General features: G+C 44.7%; 2 protein-coding genes across 7 annotated transcripts; one reads left to right on the top strand and one right to left on the bottom strand.

The window, feature by feature from the left end:
• Positions 1–68: 68 nt before the first annotated feature.
• On the bottom strand, positions 69–20,264 carry dcaf6 (ddb1 and cul4 associated factor 6). Of its 6 annotated transcripts, none has more exons than XM_028991013.1 (21): positions 19,966–20,264; positions 16,499–16,560; positions 15,418–15,510; positions 15,061–15,246; positions 14,620–14,733; positions 12,255–12,390; positions 11,919–12,130; positions 8,758–8,851; positions 8,470–8,580; positions 7,698–8,063; positions 5,700–5,858; positions 4,747–4,806; positions 3,825–4,023; positions 3,611–3,705; positions 3,154–3,460; positions 2,860–2,901; positions 2,340–2,478; positions 2,083–2,239; positions 1,770–1,858; positions 959–1,064; positions 69–575 (listed from the first exon to the last, which is right to left on the bottom strand). In XM_028991013.1, the coding sequence occupies exons 1-21, from the start codon at positions 20,051–20,053 to the stop codon at positions 517–519; spliced, it is 2,874 nt and encodes a 957-aa protein (XP_028846846.1). In that variant the 5' UTR covers positions 20,054–20,264; the 3' UTR covers positions 69–516. The 6 variants fall into 6 exon arrangements, with proteins under 6 accessions (XP_028846846.1, XP_028846847.1, XP_028846848.1 ...); XM_028991014.1 differs by having other exon boundaries at positions 7,698–8,060; XM_028991015.1 differs by lacking the exon at positions 2,860–2,901.
• A 1,331-nt stretch (positions 20,265–21,595) lies between these two features.
• Positions 21,596–24,816, top strand: mpc2b (mitochondrial pyruvate carrier 2b). Its single transcript, XM_028990737.1, has 5 exons — positions 21,596–21,969; positions 22,474–22,514; positions 22,749–22,833; positions 22,987–23,098; positions 24,021–24,816. The coding sequence occupies exons 1-5, from the start codon at positions 21,870–21,872 to the stop codon at positions 24,064–24,066; spliced, it is 384 nt and encodes a 127-aa protein (XP_028846570.1). The 5' UTR covers positions 21,596–21,869; the 3' UTR covers positions 24,067–24,816.
• Positions 24,817–24,975: the final 159 nt, after the last annotated feature.

Genomic DNA, 24,975 nt, shown 5'->3' with positions numbered 1-24,975 from the left:
ATTTATTTATGTATGTATGTATGGTTGTGTTACACATCCCAGGTGTAAAAACAGGCCAGGACAACCAATTAAATTTCAACATCAAAACTCTTTACTTAAAGAATATTGTTGGACATGCACAACTTAAGTATACAAACATTTCAGGTCATCTGCCATATGCTACAATAGGAAATCTCACACTTCTGACGCAGGTCACAGCTTTAATCTGCTGATAACAAAAATAATATTGCACTTAATGCTCCCAAGCACCAGTCATCTAGAGCTCTCTTCTGCTTTCTTCACATTATTCCGTCTTGCTTTCACACATAATCCGCACACGCGCAAATGTTCCCAAAAGGAAACATCAGTAAGAAAGTTGTCTTAAAAAAGAAGGTGGCTAAAAATGAAACTAGCGCTGAGATAAGGAAATGTTTTTTTTTTTTTTCCATTAACTTGTACAAATCTCCGCCGTTCAAATGACTCATAGCAAAAAAGAAACTTTTATTTTCTTGTCCGCTCTTTGCAAATGCAGAATGGCTACTGCTCATCCTCGTTCTCCTGTCCAGAACCTTCAGAGCGATCACCCTCCAGTCGGTCTGCAGAGAGGGAAAAATGAGGGGAAAAATGTTCAGTGATTGTTCGGGCTTGAAACTCAGGAGAGATGGAAAATCTGTGCTTATGATCATCTTATGGCTGTGTGTTTAGCAGCAAACATGCACTGCTATACAAGCAGTACACTTGAGTACTTTGCATTGTATCAAAGTGTCATATCTTCAGTGTCCCAATGAAAGATGTGAGGGGTGTACTCACTTTTGTGAGATAGAATACATTTTACATCGCTCCTTCGTGGTCTACTATTCCAGACCACATTAAGTAGAAACTGCAAATCAGTCATGCCTTAAACCAGGTTCAGATGATTATTAATTGCCTAATAATGAATGATCTGCTGACCCCCACCGCATACGCATGCATCCCTCACCTGTTCTAATGTGATTGAGGGAGGCCAGCATCCGCAGCATGAATGATGCGGGAACAGTGATGGTGTTGCGCGTCTCCTCCAGCATCAGCTCGTTGCGAGCGATCACCTGCAGAACACACAACCGTTAACCTCATCATCCACGGTTCCGATCCTGACGGACGTCGCTGCTCTTAATTCCATAACGGCAGTGACATCATCGTCCTCTTAATCATCATCATCAAACAGCCAGTCCTGCAAGATCCTTGTCATTCACACACACACACACGTGTCATTAAAACAGGCCAACACAACCCCAACTGTGCCAGGTCCAGTGTGAATAATATCCACACAGAATGAACACCACCACCTACTTAACCAAGAGGATGAAGCTACCCGCCACAGATGAGCTGTGAACATGCTGCCCCCTACAGGGACATGGGTAGAATAAGAAGAATTTATTGTGGTGTGAAAGCAAAGGTTAAACTGAAAAAAAATGCTAAATTTGTCAAATCTAATGCATTCAAAAGCTCATTGCAAATGTAATTATTGATTGAATGAACATTTACGGCATTTATCAGATGCCCTTTCCAGAGCGTCTTACAATCAGTAGTTACAGGGGACCTGTCCCTGAAACTACTGATTGTAAGCCGCTCTGGAAAAGAGCGTCTACCTTTAACAAAGAATGTATACTTTAGTTCCAGTCTAAGGTAGTGTACAGTATATAAAGCCAAATTCACTAGAATTGTGAGAAAAATTAACTGCAGACTTTCTGGAATAAAAATTGTGACTCTTCGAGTTTGAACGAATATGAAAACACCAAGGCATACTGCACCTCGTCAGCAAGGATTCTGTTAAAGGATGGCGACTGTTCCAGAGGGGACCACAGCTTGATGTCATAGTCTATACCAGAGGAGGCCAGGACTGTACAGGAAAAAACAGCAGATTATTACAGCATGGTGTCACATGTCAGCGTTATGCATAGAATTCTGTTTTCCAGCCAAACACTGTAATATTAGTCCAATTTAAATAATCATTGAAAATAAAGGGTAAAGTGTTTCAGCTGAAGTGACGTTGGTGCAGCACAATGAACACATGGCTGTCACCGGTCACATCATGGGGTGGATTCAGAGTTCAGAGGTTCTCACTGGGGTCATAAGGATGTGGCTGCAGGCAGTTGACCACGTGGTTGTCCGCCTCCAGCAGCATGAGGTGCTCCCCAGTGTGTCTGTCCCAGATGAAGATGTGGCCACAGTCGGAGCCACTCATCACAAAGTTATTGCCCCAGAAACACGACTCCTTGATCTGATGAGAAATGCAAAAAAAAAAAAAAAGAAGCAATTGAGCAATTTTTTCCACAGATGATGCGGAACAGAGGTTCAGAAGGTGTGTGGCTCCATGGTACCATGGTTCTGGAGTTGCGGTGGCCCTTGTACATCATTTTGACCGAAGGCCTCCTAATGTTCTGCGTCTCGCTCTCTTCCATCTCGCGCCTCTCCTTCCTGCGGCGGAACAGCTCCTGGATCCGGGCAGCGGCTGAACGCCTGTGTGTGTGTGTGTGTGTGTGTGCGTCACATGGGGAAGAAACTGCGTCATTAAGCAGAAAGTCTAGGCTACAGGATACATCAGATCACAGATCACAGGCCTCTTCATTCACAATATTCTATTCTCAGACTTGCACATGCTGTGGCCCAGGTCGACGGCAAACTTTTCAACGTCCATGCACGCCTAATGCTCTGTTAGAGAATATAAGAATCATTTAAGCTCTCAATGCTACATTGATTAAAAGTATGGTACATGAGGATAAATAAGAGTCAGTAGTGGTTGAAAGCAGCACCAGTTAATAGATTAGCGATCCGGAGGTAAAACACTCAAAGTGTTAAAACTGACTTTAGTACTTGGCACAAATACAGTCGGAACGGTACCTGATCATCCTATCACCTACTGCTGATCCTCTGAAATTAAATCTAGCAGGAGGAATGCACATGAACTGTTCAGAAATCTCAAGGGAGAATAGTTGAGCAAAGCCATTCAAGAAAAAAAAATGGATCTATTATAATGACTTAGAAATTGCTTAAGCAAAATAAACCCAATTTCATTTTGACATTTTAATTTCCACTCATGGAAGGTAGACCTCAATAGAATAAGGATTCATATCATTTGCATCCCTAGCATGTTTGAATCTGAATTGGGTATCATCACTGAAGCTCATAATGCACCTCTGTCCTTGTGCTCCTCTGTAGCGGGTGGAGGGGATGAGGATCGGATCATCGTCGCTGTCGTCAGAGTCCTGGTTGCCGCGGGGAGGCGGGGCCTGACTCTCGCCCCCTGCTGGTTCGCTCCTTCTGCACGACTCATCGCTCGCAGGCTCTAATGAGGATGTGGCCGGCGCCGTGCCGGCCTCAATGGGGGCCTGCATGGGCGCACTGCCCCGGGAGCCGGGGTTGCTGTCGGTGGTCACGGCCTCCGTCGGGTCCGGGGCGGGAGGGGCTCGGTCCCGGCTGACCGGATCAACGGATGTGACAGCTGGAGAAAGACAATGACAGCTGTATGCAGGATGTGTTTGTAAGCGAATACATTCATCCTTTCATTAGCTCAGACCCTATGCAGGAAACTTGGTGAGTGTAATGAAATCTAATTAAGACAAATCGTGTCCTTAGAAGTGCTTGACCTCACCTGCCTCAGCGTGCTCCTCAGGAACCTGACTCTGGTCCACCTCTGGCGGCTTATGTGCCCCAGCGCTGCCCCGAGAGCTGGGGGGTTGCCTGCTCCTACACATTATTTTGAAGGATTAATTAAACCATTTCTGATGTTCGAAGGTCATGTTTCATCACGTTTCAGCTGAACAACGTGGAATTGGGGAGGTTCCTCCTGGGTTCTTCTCTCTCACCATTCATCAGTGAAGTCCAGTTTAATGGTGCTGGTGGTGGTTCCCTCAGTGCTGTAATGGAGGCTAAAGACCGGCTCCGCGGTTCCGGGACGGTTCCCACCGGCGGGAGGGGTATTGCTGGGTTCTGAAGGCTCTGCTGCTGTTCCAGTCTGTTCTGTTCTTCCACTCGTGTCTGCGGTCCCTGAGGTTCCTGTGCTTCCTGAAACACAGACACCATGGAGAGGTTCAGTGGCAGGCCACCAACATCCGTGCCTTTTCCCATGAGCTCTTATTTTAGCAATAATCGTTATTGCATTTTCCAGATCTACAGCAGACCTGGAAAGTTAGCCCAGGGCCCATGCTGTATGAATAGTGGCCGCAAAAACCCAAGCACCTGGACATCAAACCTGGCAAGACAGGGATCTTCCATCAGAAGCTGTGCACAGTGCGCATTCCAAATTGGCATACTGGTAGCATGGCGTACGTTACATTTCTCAGAAAGAGCACCCAGGCACACATGCACTCCACACTGCAAAGTGTTCTGGCGCAAAGAACAGCAAGTCACAGACAACCATAGGGCAGCTGGGAAAGTCACAGCAGCCCAGAGCCAGAAGACAGGGTTTACTGTCCAATCAGGACCAGAGGAGGTAAGAAAAACTGCATCTAGAACTCAAACCATTATTCAGAACTGACGGATAAAGAATGGATACAGATACATGAAGTAGGGATGTAATACATGGTTCATGTTATAAAGGCAAACAAAGTGAGACACGCACACACACATGCAACAAGGAACTCCTAAAACCCAGGGTGGGGGCAACAGGACGTTCCTGTCTGATGGGACGAGACGACAAGATTAGCGAGAAGGCGATGGAGGAAGAAGACTGTCGACTAGAAAAAAAGCAGGAGGTGTAAAAAAGAGGGAATGTGGGAGGTGACGCACCCTGCTGCTCATCCAGAGTCATGGATCCGAGCTGTTTGTTTACCACAGATGTGGGGGAATCTGGAACACAAACAAGACTCACTAAACAATAAGAACAAAAAAAAAAAAATCACAAGGACATAGAGGTGCAGCCTGAAACAACGAAAGGGGCAATCAGGGGTCAGAGGTCAGATATCAGCCCATTCACGTTGTGGCCAGTCGGAATCAGTCACTGACTGGGGTTCTGAAGATCTGAAGAGATATACAACATCAAGCCAGCGACACACTAATGCAGCAACTTCTGACAAATTTCATTTTCAATGACCAGCACCGCTTTGGAACCAAAACCAGAGATATCAGCTCCAAAACTGAGGACGACATGGCGCCAAATCTGCACGCCGACCCTCCACAATCAACCTACAGCTCCCAAACAAAGAAGGAGAGAGACAGCCGGCTCATCTCCCACCCACAGTACATATGTATTCTCCACCAAAGGCCAAAAATAGAGACTAGCGTTGATGGATCATCTGCACCTGAAGCAGTATCTCCAGCACACCCCTCCCATCCCCAGCGTACGAACCAGGGCCTGTACAGACCTGAATGTCATGGAGGAAATCATAACAGAGCATGCATATTCAGGGAGGATTAGAAGAGTGAGTTTTAGCCAAGGCCTAAGTTGGTAGCCTACTGTGTAAGTGTGCACAAGGGCAAACCCTACGCAGTCACATCAGTGCAGCAACTGTGATTTTTGACTATCGTAATATGCAAATAAAGGTGAATCTCTGGTTCTATATCATTTTTTTCAGTGATGTGAATGTAAGTAAGTGTGTGTGTGTGTGTGTTATACAGTGAGAAGATGCAAAATGGCATTTGGCTGCACAGCCACCTGCAAACCAGTAGCCACACCAAGTTGCCAGGCAACCACAAGTCTGTTAAAGGGCTTTGGTTACAGGTTTGGGACAGAGCGTGGTAACCTGCAGGGGCCGCGGTCGCTGCAGCAGCCCCAGAAGGAGGCTCCCTCCGGGGGGCCGCGGGGTCTCTCCGTGCGCTCGGTCCCGGGGGATCGGCCAGGAGGAGGAGCCTTTGCAAACGCCTACACACTAAACTGATGGGGAGCCGGTGCAGGCCGTACTCTGGTGGGGTAGAGACCACCAGAGGAGTAGGTAGAGGGTCGGATGAAGAAAAGAAGAAGAAAAAAAAAAAAAAAAGAAGAAGAAATAAATGTCATAAAAAGACACAAATGTATGAAAAATGTATGAATAAGCTTTCAGATGCCGGAGTGAGCTATGCAAGGCAATGCATTGTTCCCTCTTGTTTCATTTTTTTTCTTGCCGGACAACACCTCTCACTCCCTCCGGGCAGATTTCAGTCCAATTTTTTTTTAATAACCACTGAATACATGCATTCAGCAAATGAATCGCTACACAGTACATAGCATAACAATACACACGCAAATCTATATTTATATTACATCAAAATACTTGGTTATGGCACTGCATTCAGTACGTGCACTAGCTGGTCCTACTGTCTTGCCCTAGTTTTCCACGGTTGTGCTGTAACTGCAGTGCCATTGGCTACAGAGCACACTTGTATGCGGTTTATATGTTTTCGTCACTCATTTAACCACAGAATGTTCCACCTCATCTCTCCTTGTACAACAGTGAACACAGGCCTACTTCAGAAACACCCCCCCACACACACACACACACACGTATACACACACACTATGCACCGCAATATAAATAGATAAGTGCTGCTTTTCTGCAAAAGAAAGTTGTGTGTGACGGAGTGAGAGAGAACACAAAGGAAATACAGAAAGCAGAAGAAAGTGGAAAAGAAGAACAAAGGACAAGGAAGATTAAAAAAAAAGAAAAAAAAAGAAAAAGATAAGTGGCAGGGGGTCTGGCAGGAGGCTAATTTTGGCCTGTTCTTTTTTAGAGATGAAGATAAAGCCCCTCACTACACTGACAGGTCTTCCTTCTTTTCGAACATTCCCCTTCACGAGGGGGGGGGGGGGGGTGCTACAATCAACACAATGGATTCCAGATTATCAACTGGTTGCATGAAGCAGACTATTTAGGTCCTTTTTGTGGAACTAAACTGCACATCCACACTATGATCACTCAATATGCTGAAATGTTGCATAACACACTGGGCTGTTTATCTTGTTTTGTTGGCATATGATGAATTTCACTCTTCTTAACGAAAAACTGACCATTATTCCGTAACTATGTATAATCAATTAAACCCACTTGCCTTGAAACCAAATAACCATATTTTTACTTAACACTACTAATGCATTCCTGCTGTGTTATATAAAAATAGTAGCAGTAGACCAAAGCCGATCAGACATCTCTCAAATATTCAAAAAAAATTAGGTACAGGGTTGAATGGGGAACTTTGTTTTGCAAGACTTAAAATTTCACTATGTTGATATACTCCTGTATTGAACTACTATTTAATTTATGAATATTGTGAATCAGTTGCAGTGCTGTACAAATGTAAATTTTCAGGAAAGTGTAAAACTAAAAATTCTAACAAATAATAAAAAGTGAAGTCGACAATAATTTAATTAGATTTGAGAGATTTGTTGGTCCCTCCCAACTCTGCAACCTAATGAATGATCTCCTACAAGCAAAAGTCTACAATATTTTATTGCTGCTCAGGCAACAACAGGAGAAAAAGAATCTCTTTTCATTACATATAATCACACTGCTTCATGAAAATAAGGAAATTCAATATTATCAATGTTTCACAATTTTCACTGGTTGTTTTGGTGCCTAAGACTTTTGCACAGTAATGTATGCCCATTAGGAAGGTGAGAAGACATTGACTTTTCTCATTTGCAATCCCACCAGAAATCACAACATTCCATACGAGTGTTGTGCTTTATAATAAAGCCTGAAATATGAAGTGTGTGTTGGTGTGTGTGTGTGTGTGTGTATTTGGCTGCTTGAAAGGTTGTATCTCACCTGACAAGGCAGCCTCTGTGGTTGAAGGAGTAGGAGTGGGTGTGGGTGTGGTCTCTGCCCCCGCCTCTGCCTGGCTCTTCTGCTCAGAGTCGGGCGAGGAGACGAGTGAAGAGGAAGAGGCAGCGCCATCGTTGGAGGAGGAGCTTGATGCGGGAGGGGCTGTCACACTGGACGAGACGCATGACGATGAGGAAGAAACGCATTTTGGAAGCGCCTCTCCGGATGTCGGCTCAGCCGGCGAGGAGGCGGCGGCGGCGGGTGGTGAAGCAGCAGATGCAGGGTTCTCCACATCCATAGGCCCCTCTCCTGTCTGAGGGTCCTGAGCCGGAGTATCTGAGGGTACAGCACCCCCCTCTGGCAGAGCTGCTGAATGTGCAAATTTAAAATACAAAAAAAAAAAAAAAAAAAAAAAAAAAAAAAAAAAAAAAGTCACTTGCTAGAGTCACATACATCTGCACAACCTGTTCACTGAACACAAAATCTATGGTATAGTATTACATTTTTGTCAAATGTCTTCAGTCATTTCTGTCCTCTGCACCCTTTTTAAATAAAAACAACCATGTTGAACAAAAAATATGAATTTTTCTAAAATAGAAAAGCATAGATTAGTGGTCGGTCAGTCTGCTTCTTAACCAATATATATATATTATTTGTTACATTGTGCTAATAAAATGTAATATGGCATACTATAAAATGTTATATAAATATATAGATTTTTAAAATTGTTAGACTAAAATGAACTCTAGAATAATGTGACAATGTTGATGTTCACCTCTTGGTCTAGGACGGCCTCTACTGCTCTGGGCCTCACTGGCCTCCTCAAACCAGCGGGACAGCATGTCGGACATCCTCTGCATCAGCGACACATTGGGACTCTGCTCACCTGCATGTCAAAAACAGAATAATACCCAGGATTTCAACAGCATGGGCAGTTTGGTACAGGTCCCTGTTGATTAGCCCAGGGGGTGAGTGTTCAGAATTTCATTTCTGACTATATGTCCGACTGTATGTTTATCTGAAGTGGGCACTCTGCATATGCATTATGTGTGTCTTGACATACCATCTCGCTCCCTCTCGCTCTCAGGCCGAGCTCGGGGTCCTGTGTCAGACCAGTCTCCTCTCAGACGCAAGCGCTTCACTGGGGGCTGTCTCAGCTGTGGGTAAACACACACACACACACACACACACACACCCAAGCCCTTTAGGCAGATATAAAATCTTCATGGGTTGGGGGTAACATGTCAAAAATAGCTTTAGACTCCTGAAATAGCCCTCCCTGTCACTGCGACACAACATCACCGCTTTCACAGAGGAGGCTCCGAGCGCCCCATCCTTCCTGTAACATTACAATTACAAACATACAAATTTGGAAAATAAACTGCCAATGCTTACCATGAGACATGGTTATAGCAGTAATATACATATAAAAATATAGGTCAATAATATTGCTGAACACATTAAAGTGGTCACAAAATCAAAAATCAAATAAATAGCTACACTGTTGAACTATAATATGATTAAAAACCATTTATACAGTAATTGGATCATAAAAAATTGTTATATAGTATATATTTTTGAGCTAGAACAATTAGAATATTAATTTCATTCCATTTACAGTGATATAGTAAAGTCATCAGAAATGCACGCTGCACTTTTAAGTGATTTGAGGCATGACCTGCCACGTGCCTCATCTCCCACAGTGGGTCCGGGTCACCTCCTCCGTCTCAGCCTGGAAATAAACACGTGCCTCATCTGTTCCAGATCAGATTTCTAAACCATCCCCACTGATAGGCCGACGACAGAAAGTACAGGACGTCTGATCGTGTTAATATTTACGGATGGCAGGCAAACCAGCGGTTCGCAGCACTACAGATTGGCTTGGAAAATGAATAAAAGTTACATTTACACAGTAGATGCCTCCACGACAGATGTGACCTGGATTTTTAGCCAGAGGAGGAAGACAGGAGAGAACATTTTGTTTTTGCTGCTCCTCCTCAATGAGCAGAGAGCTGTCAGGAAGGCAGGAGCAGCAAAAGATGACACAGAAGGCTGCCGGGCTGATGCCAGGGCAGCAGCAGTTGTGGAGCCCGGGCTCTGACAGGGGAAGTTAGTGGAATCTGCCGCAGACACAGCCTGACTAAACACAAGGTCTTGCTGCAGGGTCCGTGGACGAGGTGGTGTGAAGGACAACTGGTGCTTCGATGTAAACAGAATTCCAACCAATCAGTCGATCCATTTAATAAGCCCTCTTATTCACATCTGAGAACATGAAAACTCTACATGCAGGCTGGCTCTCCCTGCTGCGAGAAAGCCTCCCCACCAGCCCGGAAACTGGACCCGATAACATATGACCTGGCCGTAATGTCTGCACGTCCAAATTTCACAGACTTTAAAGATGCATTGTATAAAAATTAGAATTGATTACCTTTATCACCTCTAACTCCCTCCATCTATCTGTCCTTTTAAAATGCAACCTGTGTCTGTCCGAACCACATAAACCTATAAAGACGATAAAATATCCAAACAGACGTTAAGAAAAGGGCTGAAACGGAAAGAGGAAACCTCTGTGACCTCTGACAGCGTTTACGTGCACTGTTCCATTACCAAAGTGTCTGCTAAAATGGCCAAAAGGTAGAAACGAATTCCAGGACAGGTTGCTACTAGCAGGTTAGAATACTAACTACACAATTATGCAAACAACACAATAAAAACAGCACAACTGGCGCCCTTGGCGTTGTTTATGTATATATTTGTTATTTCTGTCTATATTTTTCTAATGTTTCTGTTTATATTTCTAAAAAGTCATTTTATTGAGTCAACATGGCCCAACATGGAACTTTTCTGGCACCTTTTGAGAATTCTCAGTGTGCAGAAAATTGTATTATTTCAACGCTTGCATTCTACACGCGTCTATACAAAGCTTCTCAAGACGAGGGGGCGGAGGGCATGAAAACAAGCTGCGGTTCCGTGCCTGGCTTCGCACTCGGTTCCTCCTCTCCGTCATCCTGGGCTATTTTCATCTCCCGGGATGGGTTACAGGGGCCGGGCACGGCCTGTGTCTGTATTTGGAAAGGAATGCGGGCACGGGGAGGGGGAGTGGGGGTCCAGAAAGCCACAGCTGAGAGGCTGGAGAGGTGATCCAGCCAATTCGCCATCCACCCCTCAGTGCTACAACAATCACCTACATGAGAAGTGTGTGACCACAGTGTGTGTGTGTGTAGGTTGGCTCTGTTTTTTTATAAAACATTTAATTCCAAGAGTCACTTCATGAATTTCAGAACTCTGAGTAGGTGGTGTCACTGGAAGCAGGGGCTGATGGGAAATGCAGCTTTATTTGACATTGCCAGGCTGAGTGTTAATCTAAAGTGAGCAATCCATTGCTTCTTCTTTTCAAATTCAAATCCTCTACTCTCTCTTAATTGCTTCCCGTCTCTCTGATCCCTCTTTTCCCATATTCCCTTGTTTCCTTTGGGCCCGCCACAACCTTCCTTCTTCATTATCCGTTCTCTCTCCCACTCTGGCCACCCAAGGTCACCCTCTCTCTGAACACAGCTGAGGGTTCTGGTGGGTGCAGCTCTTCGCAGGAGAGCTTGCTGAAAATCTCCCGGAAGCGGCCATCTGGCCAGCAGTCCCATAAGCAGGACAGGGGTTTACAGGCTGAGGCCGGCAGAGGAGCATCCATTCGGTCATAACCTCACACAACGGGGCCGGACGATGTGCACGCTACACACAAAAATGCTATTCTTTTTTAGCAGCGGAGGTGGCTGCTGCATCATAATAAGACGATCATTAACATGGGTGAAAGGACAGCAGCCAACATCTTTTAGGACTGTTTTAAAACCATCCTTGTTGTCTACCTGCTGCCATCACAGCAAAACCGCTGTGCTTTGAATGTTTTTTAGTTTACTATATTACTTCAGATGTGTTATTTCAGGTTTATTATGCGCAGTATAAATAAGTAAATAGAGATAGATAGATAGATAAATTTATTCAAGTCACTGGGACTTTTTGGGGCAGTGGTGGCCTAGCGGTTAAGGAAGCGTCCCCACACACTGCTCCCCGGGCGCCTGTCATGGCTGCCCACTGCTCACTCAGGGTGATGGGCAGAGGACAAATTTCACTGTGTGCTCTGTGTGCTGTGCTGCTGTGTATCACATGTGACACTTTCACATCTAATTCTCATCTAATTTTCTACCAAAACTGTGACCAAGGCCGCCTCACCTCTTCCCTCCTCTCCTCAGACGGCCCCTTGAGTTCACGGGCCTGGTCGTCCTTCGGGTCGAACAGGTAGATGTAGTCCGAGGAGTAGCTGACCAGCACTTCCTGTCCATCTTCGCTGTAGCACAACGAGGTCACACGACACGACTTGTTGGAGAGGTGAGCGGGGACGAAGCGCACGCACATGCCCGTCGTCCCACGTCCCATGTAATTACCTACGGTGAGGAGAATCGAAGGAATCAGAAATGACCCATGAGTCACCATCCAAGTACATACCTGTACTTTTACATGGACATTTGACACAGGGAGGGGCGCTGTGGTGAGAGACGATGGTCTTACCCGTAGCCCTGGTGCCGAGCATTCGCCTGTCGTAGATCCTGACGGAGCTGTCTGAGCATCCAACCGCAAGGTAGTAAGGGATCAAGGGGCAGATAGATATCGAGGTAGCAGCCCTCCGGCAATTAATCAGAATATCCTTATCAGAGGGGGATGGAGATAAACGAACGGTAGTTAACAGACCAGGAACTACAGCACATACACACACACACACACACACACACACAGGAACTAGCATAATGTGGTGAATATTGTAGAAAAGCACAACACCATTTTAGAAGAGAAAGCGAAGCAAATCTCCTTCACGACGGATGCAAGCTTAGGACTAAGTAAACACATCAGACTGAGAGACATGGGGGGCTACGAGTGTCCCATTACACACACACACTTCTGCTGATGGTCACTTTCTAATGACAGTGAATAACAGCAGGATACAATGACAATATTTATCATGTGTATCATATGGCCAGTGGTGGCCTAGTGGGTAACGAAGCAGCCTCGTAAACAAAGGGTTGCGGGGTCGAATGCCGAAACCACCAGTGTGCCACTGAGGTCCCCTTGAGTAAGGTACCGTCCCCACGAACTGCTCCCTGGGACATTTCATGGATGACCACTAAGTAGTGGTGTTAAAAATATCGATATAGAAATATTTTTTGTGATATTGCACGTGATTATATTGTATCGATACAGGGACATCAAATATCATTTTTTTTATATTAAGTTAGTCCAGAATTCAGTTCTCAGTTATGTTGTTTTGGCAGCATACAGCTGTATTGTTTTAACATTTTCAGTGAACTGCAGAATATTGCAGTGTGTACAGTATCACAATATATCATGATATAATCGTATTGTAACCCACATATTGTGATACGTATCGTATTGTGAGATCCCTGCCAGTACACAATCACTTTCACTTTAAAACAGTAAGACGTGAGGGTTTTTTCTGACAATAACATATTTTGTAATACGTGCCTCTGGGAGAAAAAAAAAAAAAAAAAGAACTTCCTGTTTCTATCGCAGTCTTAACATGTCCCTTATTTGCTGAATTTCAACACCAGAACACCTTCCTCAATATGACGAGCTGCTTATTGGATAATATGTTTATTTAATACTGTCCATACAAGTGTAAAATATTTTAGTTAGTAAATTGAGATATGCATCAAGTCTGGTTGCTGTAGCAGCAGCTGAGTAAATGTGAGCTCAGTTGAACTTAATTTGGGGTTAGTCAAGAGTTTTTCAGTTTAATTGTACATCTGTCATATTAAAGGTGGGAAAAGTTTTGAAATGATTTATTGGCATCTAATTTTTTACCATTCAAAAACCTGCCATTTTAACAGGGGTGTGAACACTTGTATGTGAGAGTAATATTAACATGGCAAAAGACAGTAACTCATGTAAGACAATGATCATGCAGTGTACATTTTTAATTGTGTGATATAAACATTTATACTGCCAATGCAATATTGAAGATCCTTTATGATGCTGCATTTGATGTGCAGTTTCGGCACACTGAGAGGCTATGTTCATGAAATATTGACTGGTACGTGTCAATATGAGTGATCATGTTGTCAATTCAATTGTCTAGAACTCAAGATTGGCCAGAGTCCTAGAGGACCAGACTCCTCAAGAATATATTGAGTTTTACAGGAAATTCTGTTGAGCTGAATGACCGGTCCAAGCACATGAAAGGAAGATTTTCTAGCTGTGAATGGACAACGATTTTTTCATGTGAACATCTGATATATTTTTTTATGCAATAACATGGATGAGGAACCAGACCTGGAAGCACAAACTAATTGCTGTGTTTAATGAATATTGATCCGTTAACTAATGATTGTAACAAAGTTAACAAAGGAACACATGCATAGTGGCTGAGTCACTCGGCACTCATACAGTACCTCTCAACCAGTCACAATGGCAGGTCTGAATTTGTTATAGTGATGATGTTTACGCATCAGGTCCTCTCATCTGATGCGCATCTCTGCTATTTTAAACCACGCACCATGACAAAGTGTATCTGTACTGTGTTAAATCCTGGTCATCACCATCACCAGTGTACCTGTTCCACTCTTTAATAATGGTGGAATTTATATTATATCTAGGAAAAAAACTAACCTAATTTGCACATTTGACCAAAGGTTTGGGAAGATAATGAATATTATTGTGATGTTTCATCATCACAAGTTTGGTAAAACACAGATACACACACACACCTCTTCAGGGTGACCATAAGACCATGGGAAATAGCTGTAAAGTAATTACCACCATGACCAACGTTAGCAGAACCAGGCTTTCTGACATTCGTGTACTCTGACAGACCATGTCCAAGCAGTAGCATGGTATGATGGGAAGGTCAAGTTCTCCTTACATCTTTACAGTCCTCTTTAACACAGCTAGTCTTCATCCGCAGGTCAAACCACCGCACCGTGCCGTCTTCCCCGCAAGACAGGAAGGTGTAGGGGTCATTTGGTACAGTCATAATCTAAAAAGAGAGTGAATGGCCATAAGAGGGACATAAGACCACCCGCAGACAAGATGTCACAAATCTAAATGCACAAAAATACTAGGCAAAAAATATTAGCAAAATCTTGATTCATTATTAGCATATTGTACTGACATTCCTTTGTAAGTGCTATACCGTGGCCAAACTGAATTTAGTGAACATTTGTAGCTTTCTTATGTTCTAATCTTCTTGACTCGATTGGCACACATCAGCAGGTTATGGTTATGGTCCGACCTTCACAAGAGTCACATTTGAAGCTCTTCTGGTGGACCACAACAACAAACCGACGTCCTGGCTGAGCCGTACCTCGTAAGCTGTGCCATAGTGGCAGGTGAACTGGCATTGTCGGTTGGTTTCCGGGCTCTTTTCGATGTGAGTGTAGAAGACGATGCCATCTCCTGAGCAGGACACGATCTGCTGATCATTGGTTTGTGGCATGAACTTGGCACTGAAGATGTTCGCCCGATGCCCTGACCGAATGGTTGCCTTGACCTTGACAATGAGTACAGAGAGAGAGAGAGAGAGAGAGAGCGAGGGAGGGAGAGATACAGTACAATACATTTTTACTGCAACTCAGTAATGGTATAAAATCATTATATTGCACAAAAGTTAAAAAAAAAAAAAAAAAAAAAAATGGGGGGGGGGAGGAGAAATGATGCTTACTTTTCTGTTGTACGGGTTGGTGATGACCAGATTAGTGTCATCAGAACCTGATAAGATGTACGCTCCTGTATCGTTCCAAGATATGGTGTTTACCTGCTCAAGCAGAGAAGTGCACAGCACAGGGGTTTAGTGTACACAATAGTAATCTAATGGATTTGATGTTTGGCTTTAATACAGCCTGCCTCCGTTTCATTCATGCACGCGACCAGGCACAACCACTGATAAGGGGCACATCCATAAATGACAGAAATGATTCACATTTAATATGAATGCGACTATTCAGAGCTGTTAACGCAACTACGCCCTAAAAATGTAAAACATTATAGGTATTCATATAATTGGAGAATCCACATGAACCCTGTTTTAGTCCCAATGTAATTCATAGAAATGCTAATTTTGGCAAAAATACCAGTGCGACATGCTGGCAGGTTTAACCCAACAGGTTCTATGCAGGTTCTGTGCCTTTAAGGATCACCAATCAATATTTAATCAAGTTGACCTGCACAGCCTTTCACTTGCTCCGTGCAGCCCTGCTGAATTACCATCGCAACTCTATTTGATCTGACCCTCGCCCTGCCGGCCTCCACTCTCAGCTGTCGCTTTGAGTGGGTTTAATCCCCTTGGCCTGCCCCCGCACAGTATTAAAATACTGTTTTTATTTCCTACCTGGAAAGGGAATTAACATCTGAGTAAGACGATAATGTAACTCTCTGAAATAGCAGCATAGCAGCAGTTGACAGGGCAGGTTGGGTATTTAATACAACACATGTTACAGATCGATTAGTCCTGGTACAGCGAGCAGAGGCATGATTAGCACGATTTATGAATAATTACTAAATCCAGATGCATGACTGTAGTGTAGTAAAATATTACGTGGAATTGCTGTAAATAGAATTATTTTTGCTGTACGTTATATGCAATATATTATCAAATCTACCATACACACACATCCATCCATTAAAATTTCCGAAATGCAACAAACTCATTAAGCCAACAATAGCACGTTGAATTTATGTATTCAGTGGGCCAAAAAGAATGGAGTCAGTGTGCGAGAGGTCGGTGTGAGTGTGCTGATACTCACACAGCCATCATGCACGTTCAGGATGGCTTCAAGCTTCAAACGCTGAACGAATTCTCGCCTCCCTGAGCGGAGACAAAAGACATCGTTTCATGAATCACAGTCAAGCACAGCAGACCTCCAAAAAATCTAATTAAAAAAAAAATCTTTAAAAACACTGATTACTCTGATCCTACAGGGATGCATACTGTTGATAACCAAACACACAAGTCTTTATAGTAAAGTTAAGTACAGTTTACTACGTCTTTCTACAGTATTTCGTTTACATTTACAGCATTTATCAGACGCCCTTATCCAGAGCGACTTACAATCAGTAGTTTCAGGGACAGTCCCCCCCTGGAGCAAATTGTGTCTTGCTCAGGGACACTATGGCGGTAAGTGGGGTTTGAACCTGGGACTCCTGGTTCATAGGCGAATGTGTTACCCACTAGGCTACTACCAACCCTATTCATAAAACGATATTACAACTGGAAATGAGAATGCAAGAGAGGAGAATCACCAACGATTACCAAGTACTACTCTGGCGCCACTCTGTTGGGTCAGTTTTGCACGTCATCCAGTGCAGAACCTAAACCGCACTCAGGAGAAAACGACTGCTGTGCAATCCTCCCATTACAGGAGATGATACATAATTAATCTTTGCTAAGCTTCCTCGCATCTGTTGCAAGGAAGGGAAAAGGAAGAACCGAAGCAGGAACGACGGTGCAACGTCGGCCAGCGCTGGTGCAGGGCAGCCCTCTGAACCCCTGTGTGGGCAACTGTGTTTTTTGGTACATACAGGGCAGAGGTCACTACTGGTCCACTCAAGTAAACAAATGCAAACTACAAAAATGCAAATGCATACACACATTTAGCAAGAGAAACCCTCACAATTAGTTTTGACTCAGGCCTTCACACAATAGAATAAAAAAAAAGATATTTATTGGACAAAATGTTCATGATAATAGTATCTATACTATACTGGGCAGTGGTGGCCTAGCGGTTAAGGAAGCGGCCCCGTAATCAGAAGGTTGCCAGTTTGAATCCCGATCCGCCAAGGTGGATCCCCTATACCCAGCCTTTAATGGCTGCCCACTTCTCACCAAGGGTGATGGTTAAAAGTAGAGGACACATTTCGTTGTGTCACCGTGTGCTGTGCTGCAGTGTATCACAGAGACAGTCACTTCACTTTGACTTTCATTATCCCATGACAAGATGTCAATTAAGCCTACATTTATTAATATGATTGTGTATTTGTACCGTGTACTTTAGATTATTATACAAACTAATGAACTATAATTTTGTTGGTGTTATTTTACGAACAGCCCAAAGTAGTGGAATTTGTATTAAGCCTACAGTCTGTGTAAAGTAGTATCATGGATAATCCTACTAAAAGCATATTTTTTATTAAATGGACAACTTTATTGAACTTCCCTTTTGGTCTTGGATTAGGCCCATAACTGGCGCATAATTTATCATTTTAAGATCAATACTATGTACACTGGACCCAGGGTACTTCACAATTACGTACTATTGCAGTAGATCCCTAGTACTGCATCATCACCACAAGCTGACACCTCACTGGCTGACGTGACCATAGAGGTCACTTCAAAACTTCTTTTCAAAATAAAAATAACGGGAACACTACCAACGGGGCCAGACACGTACTCATCTTATTCTGCTCCTGTATTCAACCTGCTGTGACTAGTGGAGCGATGAGGGATTAGTGCTTGGTCGTCAAATGGGTCAAAACTTTTGCGTGGGTTCAAGGCAGGCCGGTAACGTAAAAATTTGGGTCAGAATTTCGTAACACAAAGGGTACGTTTCAAGAATGCTTTAATCGCAATCCGTGCATATTTATGAACGATGGTTGTCAGGGGGTCTGGACGTTCTGGACACATTATTACACGAACATACCTGATGCTACAATTATCAGGTAAAATATCGCAGGACTCGCACACACACACACAAAAAAAAAAAATCACGAGAAACCCCGCAGACCCGATAACCACTCAAAGACCAGAGGCTAAAATTAGCTGCTGTCCTGCTCTCCACACCAATTTCCTCTGGTCTGATTACAGACATTTCTGTGTGTGTGTGTGTGTGTGTGTGTGTATGAATGGCAGCTCTAACAGCATGCTGCTTAGCCCATCTAAAAACAGCCCCGGCCAAGTCCATATGTCCCCTAGCCTGATAATCTTCACAGGCCCATGGGAAGCCTGCGCCTCGCCGCCACCCAGTCGCACCGGCGGCCCGCTGGGACGGCACAGTCGGCTGAGCGATCGGCCGGATGCTCCGTAATGTCATCTGTTACGACACCGCTTCCAGCCGCTGGGATCAAGTTGTCAACTTCATCCCCACAATATCCCATTTATTTTACAGCTACCGTTCCGCCGCGCGAGCATTAACATCCACGAACAATAATGGATAATTAACAATAATTAGCTCAATTAGATGATCCTTGGAAGCAGGAATAAGGTTGATACAATCTTATGCAATTTCATTCATATTATGAGGCCTGACCGCAAGCAGCGATGAAGGGCACATGAAGGAGGCTCATGCCAGAATAATGGCAGGGACCCTGAGGTCTGACAGCGGTTGCAGTGACACTGGCGGGTTAACAAATAAAGAACCCGAATCTTCTCCTGCACAGAACGACTTTATTCCCCTCCTTCTTCGATACCTTGGCCCGCATGAAATTCTCACACTGCCTTTTTCATCACGTCATCAGCACTTTTAAAAAATATATATATTTAAAAGCAAGCTTTTCTGACCTGGCCGATCGTCTCGACCACTGGCTTGTTTTTGAGAGGAAACCTAACCAAAACTACCTTTTTTTTTTCTTTCTTTATTTTAAATTGACTCCACTTCTGCCTCAAACTTCTTCTTAACTAGTTCTGGTCTGACGGGCTACCATTATAACCAAATCACACAGTGGAAATGGGAACAAGTCAACCGAATATATACGATGAATAATGAAATAATGACATCTCGACACAACGTTCCATCAATGTTCCATGTGTCAGTTCCATCGATACCGCGACATAACTATATTTCGAAACAATTCCTTCGCAGATTTTAATTTGACACACCACGCCTCTGCACTTTCTCTATTAAATCGGTTTAACAGATGAATAGATGTGATCTGATAGGTGCCTCCTGGACTCGATTTCAGGCACTTCGGTTTGTCAAGCCACAAACAGAAGAGATTAATAACAGCAAAAAAATAACACAAACTATTCCCATTTCATCCTAGACGCTAAATATCACAAGCATCATAAGCATAAGCTCTTTCACAGAAGGACAACAAAACAAACGTCACAATGTCGCACTCGTCACACCATACGCAGCTTTGCGTCGCTTGCTAACATGTGACTCGTTTGTTTATCCGTGTTTAAAGTTGCATTTGTCCACATTATTTGTCCACAACGCCGCGACATTTCAGCCGGGCCAGGCTGACAGCTGTCACCGCGACAACAAGCGCCGCTCACCCAAGTAGTTGATCCTGAGAAGGTGCGGGTCGTGGCAGCCGGTGGACCGCTTCCTCACGTCCCAAATAAGGTTACCGGAGCAGGACATGGTGCGGGCGGCGCCTCGTCCCTTCAAAACATAGCATGGACGACGGCGAGACGGCGAGGCGGCGGCGGCGGCTGCCGAGGTGGCCGTGTGCCTCCCGAGCGCCGTGAGCGGATTCCTGTCCTGCGGGCGAGCTGCGCGTCTCCGCGGGCCGGCTACATCCCCCGAGTCCCCCGAGCCCCCCGACGCCGTCACCCAATATGTTGTTTGTTATTTAGCTAGCCAGCTCTAGCCGGCCACGCCTCCTTCCCGCGTCACGGCCAGGCTCGGCCAATCAGGCGCAGGGATCGCAGGGACGCGGCGTCAAGTCGGCGTGGCCTTTTGCGCATAAGAGAGCAGGGCCCCGCGGCGGGGTGGACTGCGCAGGCTGGGCGCACAATGCGGCGCACGGGATTAAAATTCAAGTCGCCGTCAAGCAGAAAACTAGGGTTTACGACGCGGAGCGTCCGAAACGTTTTAAAAACTGCGAATAGTTCATACATGCGACAGAAGGCACTTAAAGAGAAACAAATACATACACACACTAGAAGTAGTGTAATTACTGCTCATGTTCTTGTTGACTTTCGTCCTTTTTCAGATGTATTATAGTTTTATAAGGGTTTTATCATGTACGTGACAAATCAACCACACACATATTCACAAACAGCCAGATCTGTAGATGTATAAAAATTAATGAAAGGAAAACTGACGTTGTCAGGTTAGTAGCTCTCACTGCATTTCCATCACTTCACAGCAATCTTTTCGAAAACATAAACGAGAAGAAGAAAGTGCAGTGATTGTGAAATGTGTCCGCTGCTTTTTAACCATCGCCCTTGGTGAGAAGTGAGCAACCAGGCGCCCGGGCACGGTGCTTTGATCAGTGCCATCTCAGCGGCATCTTGGCGGATCGGGATTCGAACCGGCAACCTTCTTATTACGGGGCCGCTTCCTTAACCGGCTACCACTGCCCCACTGCCGACACCTGTATGCCGACATGATATATCCCATTATCCTCGACAGATGGGGGTATTGCTCCAAGTTAGGGGGGGGGTGTTACTCCGCCACCGTTCTCTATGTTTAATGCAGCGACCCCTTAATCAGAATGTTGCCGTTCGAATCCCGATCTGCTGGGTGCCACTGGGCAAAATCCCCACACACTGCTCCCCGGGCGCCTGTAATGGCTGTCCATTAAGCAGAGGACACAGTTCGTTGTGTCTCTGTGTGCTGTTCTGCTGTGTTTCACAATCACTTCCGAATTTCCTTTCTTCTTTTTGTTGATAGAGATTTGGTAGAGACAGTTTAAACGTTAATAGCTGCTACTTACACTGCATATCGTACTGTAAATGACTGTGTATGTGACAAATAAGATTTGAATTTATATATGTATATATATATTCTGTTGACATTCATAGGATTAATCAGATCTTTTAATTATGTTTAATTCATTCTTTAAACGCACCGCCCCGAAAGCACCGCCTTTTTTCTATCAGACCAATTAGATGTCGAGTCTCTGGTCGCGTGAGCCAATGAAATGCAATCACTCAGGGGCGGTTCCATGACGTCACAAACCCTGCGACCAAATCCCGACGCCCTGCCTCGGACGCGCCACAGCGTAGCATAGCATGCTACGTCAACACAGGCTGCCGTATGAAGGTCGCAAGTAGGACGGAAGGGAAGACGTTTTAACCGGCCGCCCGATACGCGCCCGCCGCTCTTAGTCGCTCGTACTGCGGACTCTCGCGTCGGCGGGGGTGCGGCGAGGACCGGGGAAAACTCTTGCCAGCGGTACAGTAGCTCAGCCCGGCGACCGGATAGCTGTTCAGCTACCAGGGCAGCGACCATGGCGCTGACGGGACTGCGAGCGTCTTACCACAGGATCCTGGACCGGGTCGAGCACATGCTGCCGGCGAAGCTGAGGCCGTTGTACAACCACCCCGCAGGTGAGCCGCACCGCGCTGCTGACGCGGTGATCGGGCCCGCGGACGGTGCGAGGACGCCGACGGGTCACCGGGTCACCAGCGGCGGTGTCAGTTTTTGCTGCCCGTTTGCGTTCTTTCCCTTCCGGCGTTGCTACCGGTCAGACTGGTTTGGGAAGCGTGTGAGCGGTGTCTAATTAGCAGCTTCGCAGGGCGCTGCCACGTTCCTCCGGGACGCTGTGGGTGCGTAATAAACGTAATGATCTTTCTACTGGTGAGCAACGAGGAGTCTGAGGCGCCTTTCTGAACTAATGAGCGACACACTCAGGCTCAAATCCAACTTACTACCATTGTGTCCCTGAGCAAGACACTTAACCCGAAGTGTCTCCAGGGGGGACTGTCCCTGTAACTACAGATTATAAGTTGTTCTGGATAAGGGCGTCTGATAAATGTAAACTAATGTCCGGCGTCGTCGGTTTATAGCGGTGAATTTCACATGGCTTTTTAACACCTGACACTTCCTTCCAGGCCCGAAGACCGTTTTCTTCTGGGCGCCGATGTTCAAATGGGTAAGGACTGAACTTGCACCTCCTCACGTTGTAATACGGAGTCAAACTATGCGCTTGTGGCACGGTTCAAATGTTGGCTGCGCTCCTGGCAAATGTGAGAAGGATTTGTTTGCCCAGGTCCAGGCTAACGTTTGATCACCGTGTAGGCAAACCTATTGACCAAAAGATAAAAAGGCAAACAGGTTTACTGCAGTCCTGACTATAGACGCCGTGTTTGTCCGTATTCCTCTCCAGGGCCTGGTCATCGCGGGTCTCGCTGATCTTACTCGGCCAGCAGACAAGCTCAGCACCTCCCAGTCTGCCGTCCTGACCGCCACCGGTAACGCACCATACCGTTACCACCCGGCCTGAAAGTTCTGGCGCGGATCAAGTACACACTTGTTTCCAGAAGGCCGCAATATCGACATGTCTGTGCAAACCGATGTTTCGCCTGGATCAGTGTGTAATAACGTTCTTCGTCTTTCTCCTTCAGGACTCATTTGGTCCAGGTATTCCCTGGTTATAATACCTAAGAACTGGAACCTTTTTGCTGTCAACTTCTTTGTTGGTGGCGCTGGTGGGTCTCAGCTCTATAGAATATGGAGGTGAGCGTTTTTTTTTTTTTTTTTTTTGAGCAACATTTTTATTATTGTTATTAACCATGAGCACACTTTTACACATGCTTGCAGTCCGTTACGAAAGGCTGTTCTCTTGGGTAACGGTGTTTCTACAGGACTTTGCGTATTTGATCTTAAAGCTAATGTGAGTTGTATGGGGTCCATGTGCTGATCTTTGGACCGTTGTTGTGTGTGCAACACTCGTCTAACAAAGGGTTCTTCCACTTATCAGTTCGTATCTGAAGAGGTAAACAAAGCCATGTTTTTTTTTTTTTGTTTTTTTAAAAACCTAATTTTCAATATTACATTTATAACTGGTTGTTAAGGTGTCAGAGTGACATGGGTGCAGACGGTCAGTACTACAGAGATCCTATGGTCCTTAAACACCAGAGAAAAGTCATGGAGTTTGAAAAGAGAATTTGAAATAAACACGCAAGTTGTGGAAAATCCATTGAACTCTGACACATGACTATATAACTGAGTACGTAGTTCCTGTAAGGTTGCACGAGAAACGTTTACAGCTACAACATTTAAAATTCGAGCAGGTCTATCGTATCTATGCTGGCTTTACGTAGTGAACTACGCCAGGCGGTGCTGTTAGTTTCACAATTTAGGGTTGTAGTAGCCTAGTGGGTAACACACTCGCCTATAAACCAGTTCAAATCTGGATAAGGGCATCAGGTAAATGTAAAATTCGTGGAAATTCTTTAGTAAAAATGTGGTAGGAACCCTGGTTCTACAACCATGAAGTGATAATCCATGAACATCCTACGTCAGAGGTGACGTGCACACTGAATCCTGATTTGAAAATGTCTTGTTGCAGTAAAATAAAACTAACTTTGCAATCCTTTTGAAATAAAATGCTGGCATCTACGAATGTTTGAGTAATTTAGCTGTCCTTCCTCCACAGGCATAACCAGGAACAGAAGGCCAAGGCCAAGGCTGAACAAGCTTGAACTTCAGTGGTCCGGTCCGACCCGTGCGTCCAACAGGGGAACCTCTTCCCCCCTCCTTTAAATGCTTATCAGGCAAACTGCATCATCGTCCCCTCCACTCCTGAGGCAAAAGCCTCCTTAAAAAGGGGCCGAAGGCGTCCTCCAATGTTTTCTTTTCTTTGCTAGGCAGTTACAATATCATAAAATGTTCAGTTTTCCCAGTGGTCTATGCCAACTGTCTCCACTGTAGCCAAAAGTCACTTGGGAATCGTCATTAACGCACAAATATGTTTAAACATGTTTAGGTCTAACCTAATGCAATAAGGCATTATGTGATTCTATGTAGATTCTTAAACAAAGTTGACATGTACGTGTAATCGGTTAAGAAACACGAGCTCCATAGAAAAGTGATGTTTGCACGGTCATGTTACACACGTAGTATGAAGATTTGTAGGAAGTTACACAATTGAAGGCTGTCTAACAAAATGTCTGTTTCCAAATACATTTTAGAACTTTCTCTCATTACAATAATTTTAGGAATTTGTTCATGTAAAAAAAAAAAAACAAACACACACACAATAAAGTTACTACATATTTTTAGTGAATATTTTATAAACTAATACACAGGGGATCATATCAGCGGGAGCGGAAAAGTTAACGTTCCATATTCGGTTGAATTCAGTTGATTTCATGTAAATTTGGGATTTGTGGAGATGGATGTTCACTTTTAAATTCTGCTTATCCGACACGAATAATAAAGGTGGAATGGGATGTAAGGTGTAACGTCTATTAATCCAACTGTGGTCACGGTAACGTGAAACGTGTGTTACCATGACTACGTGGCGACTGAACCACGTGAAGAATGACTACTGATCCTTAACGATACAGGTTAACTGCAAAATTTCTACACTTTCCTTGATTCAAATTGCG

This window comes from Denticeps clupeoides, chromosome 9 (assembly GCF_900700375.1).
Source record: "Denticeps clupeoides chromosome 9, fDenClu1.1, whole genome shotgun sequence".
Lineage (NCBI taxonomy): Eukaryota > Metazoa > Chordata > Actinopteri > Clupeiformes > Denticipitidae > Denticeps > Denticeps clupeoides.
The sequence above is the reverse complement of the archived record's forward strand: the minus strand, read 5'-3'. Positions and strand labels throughout refer to the sequence as shown.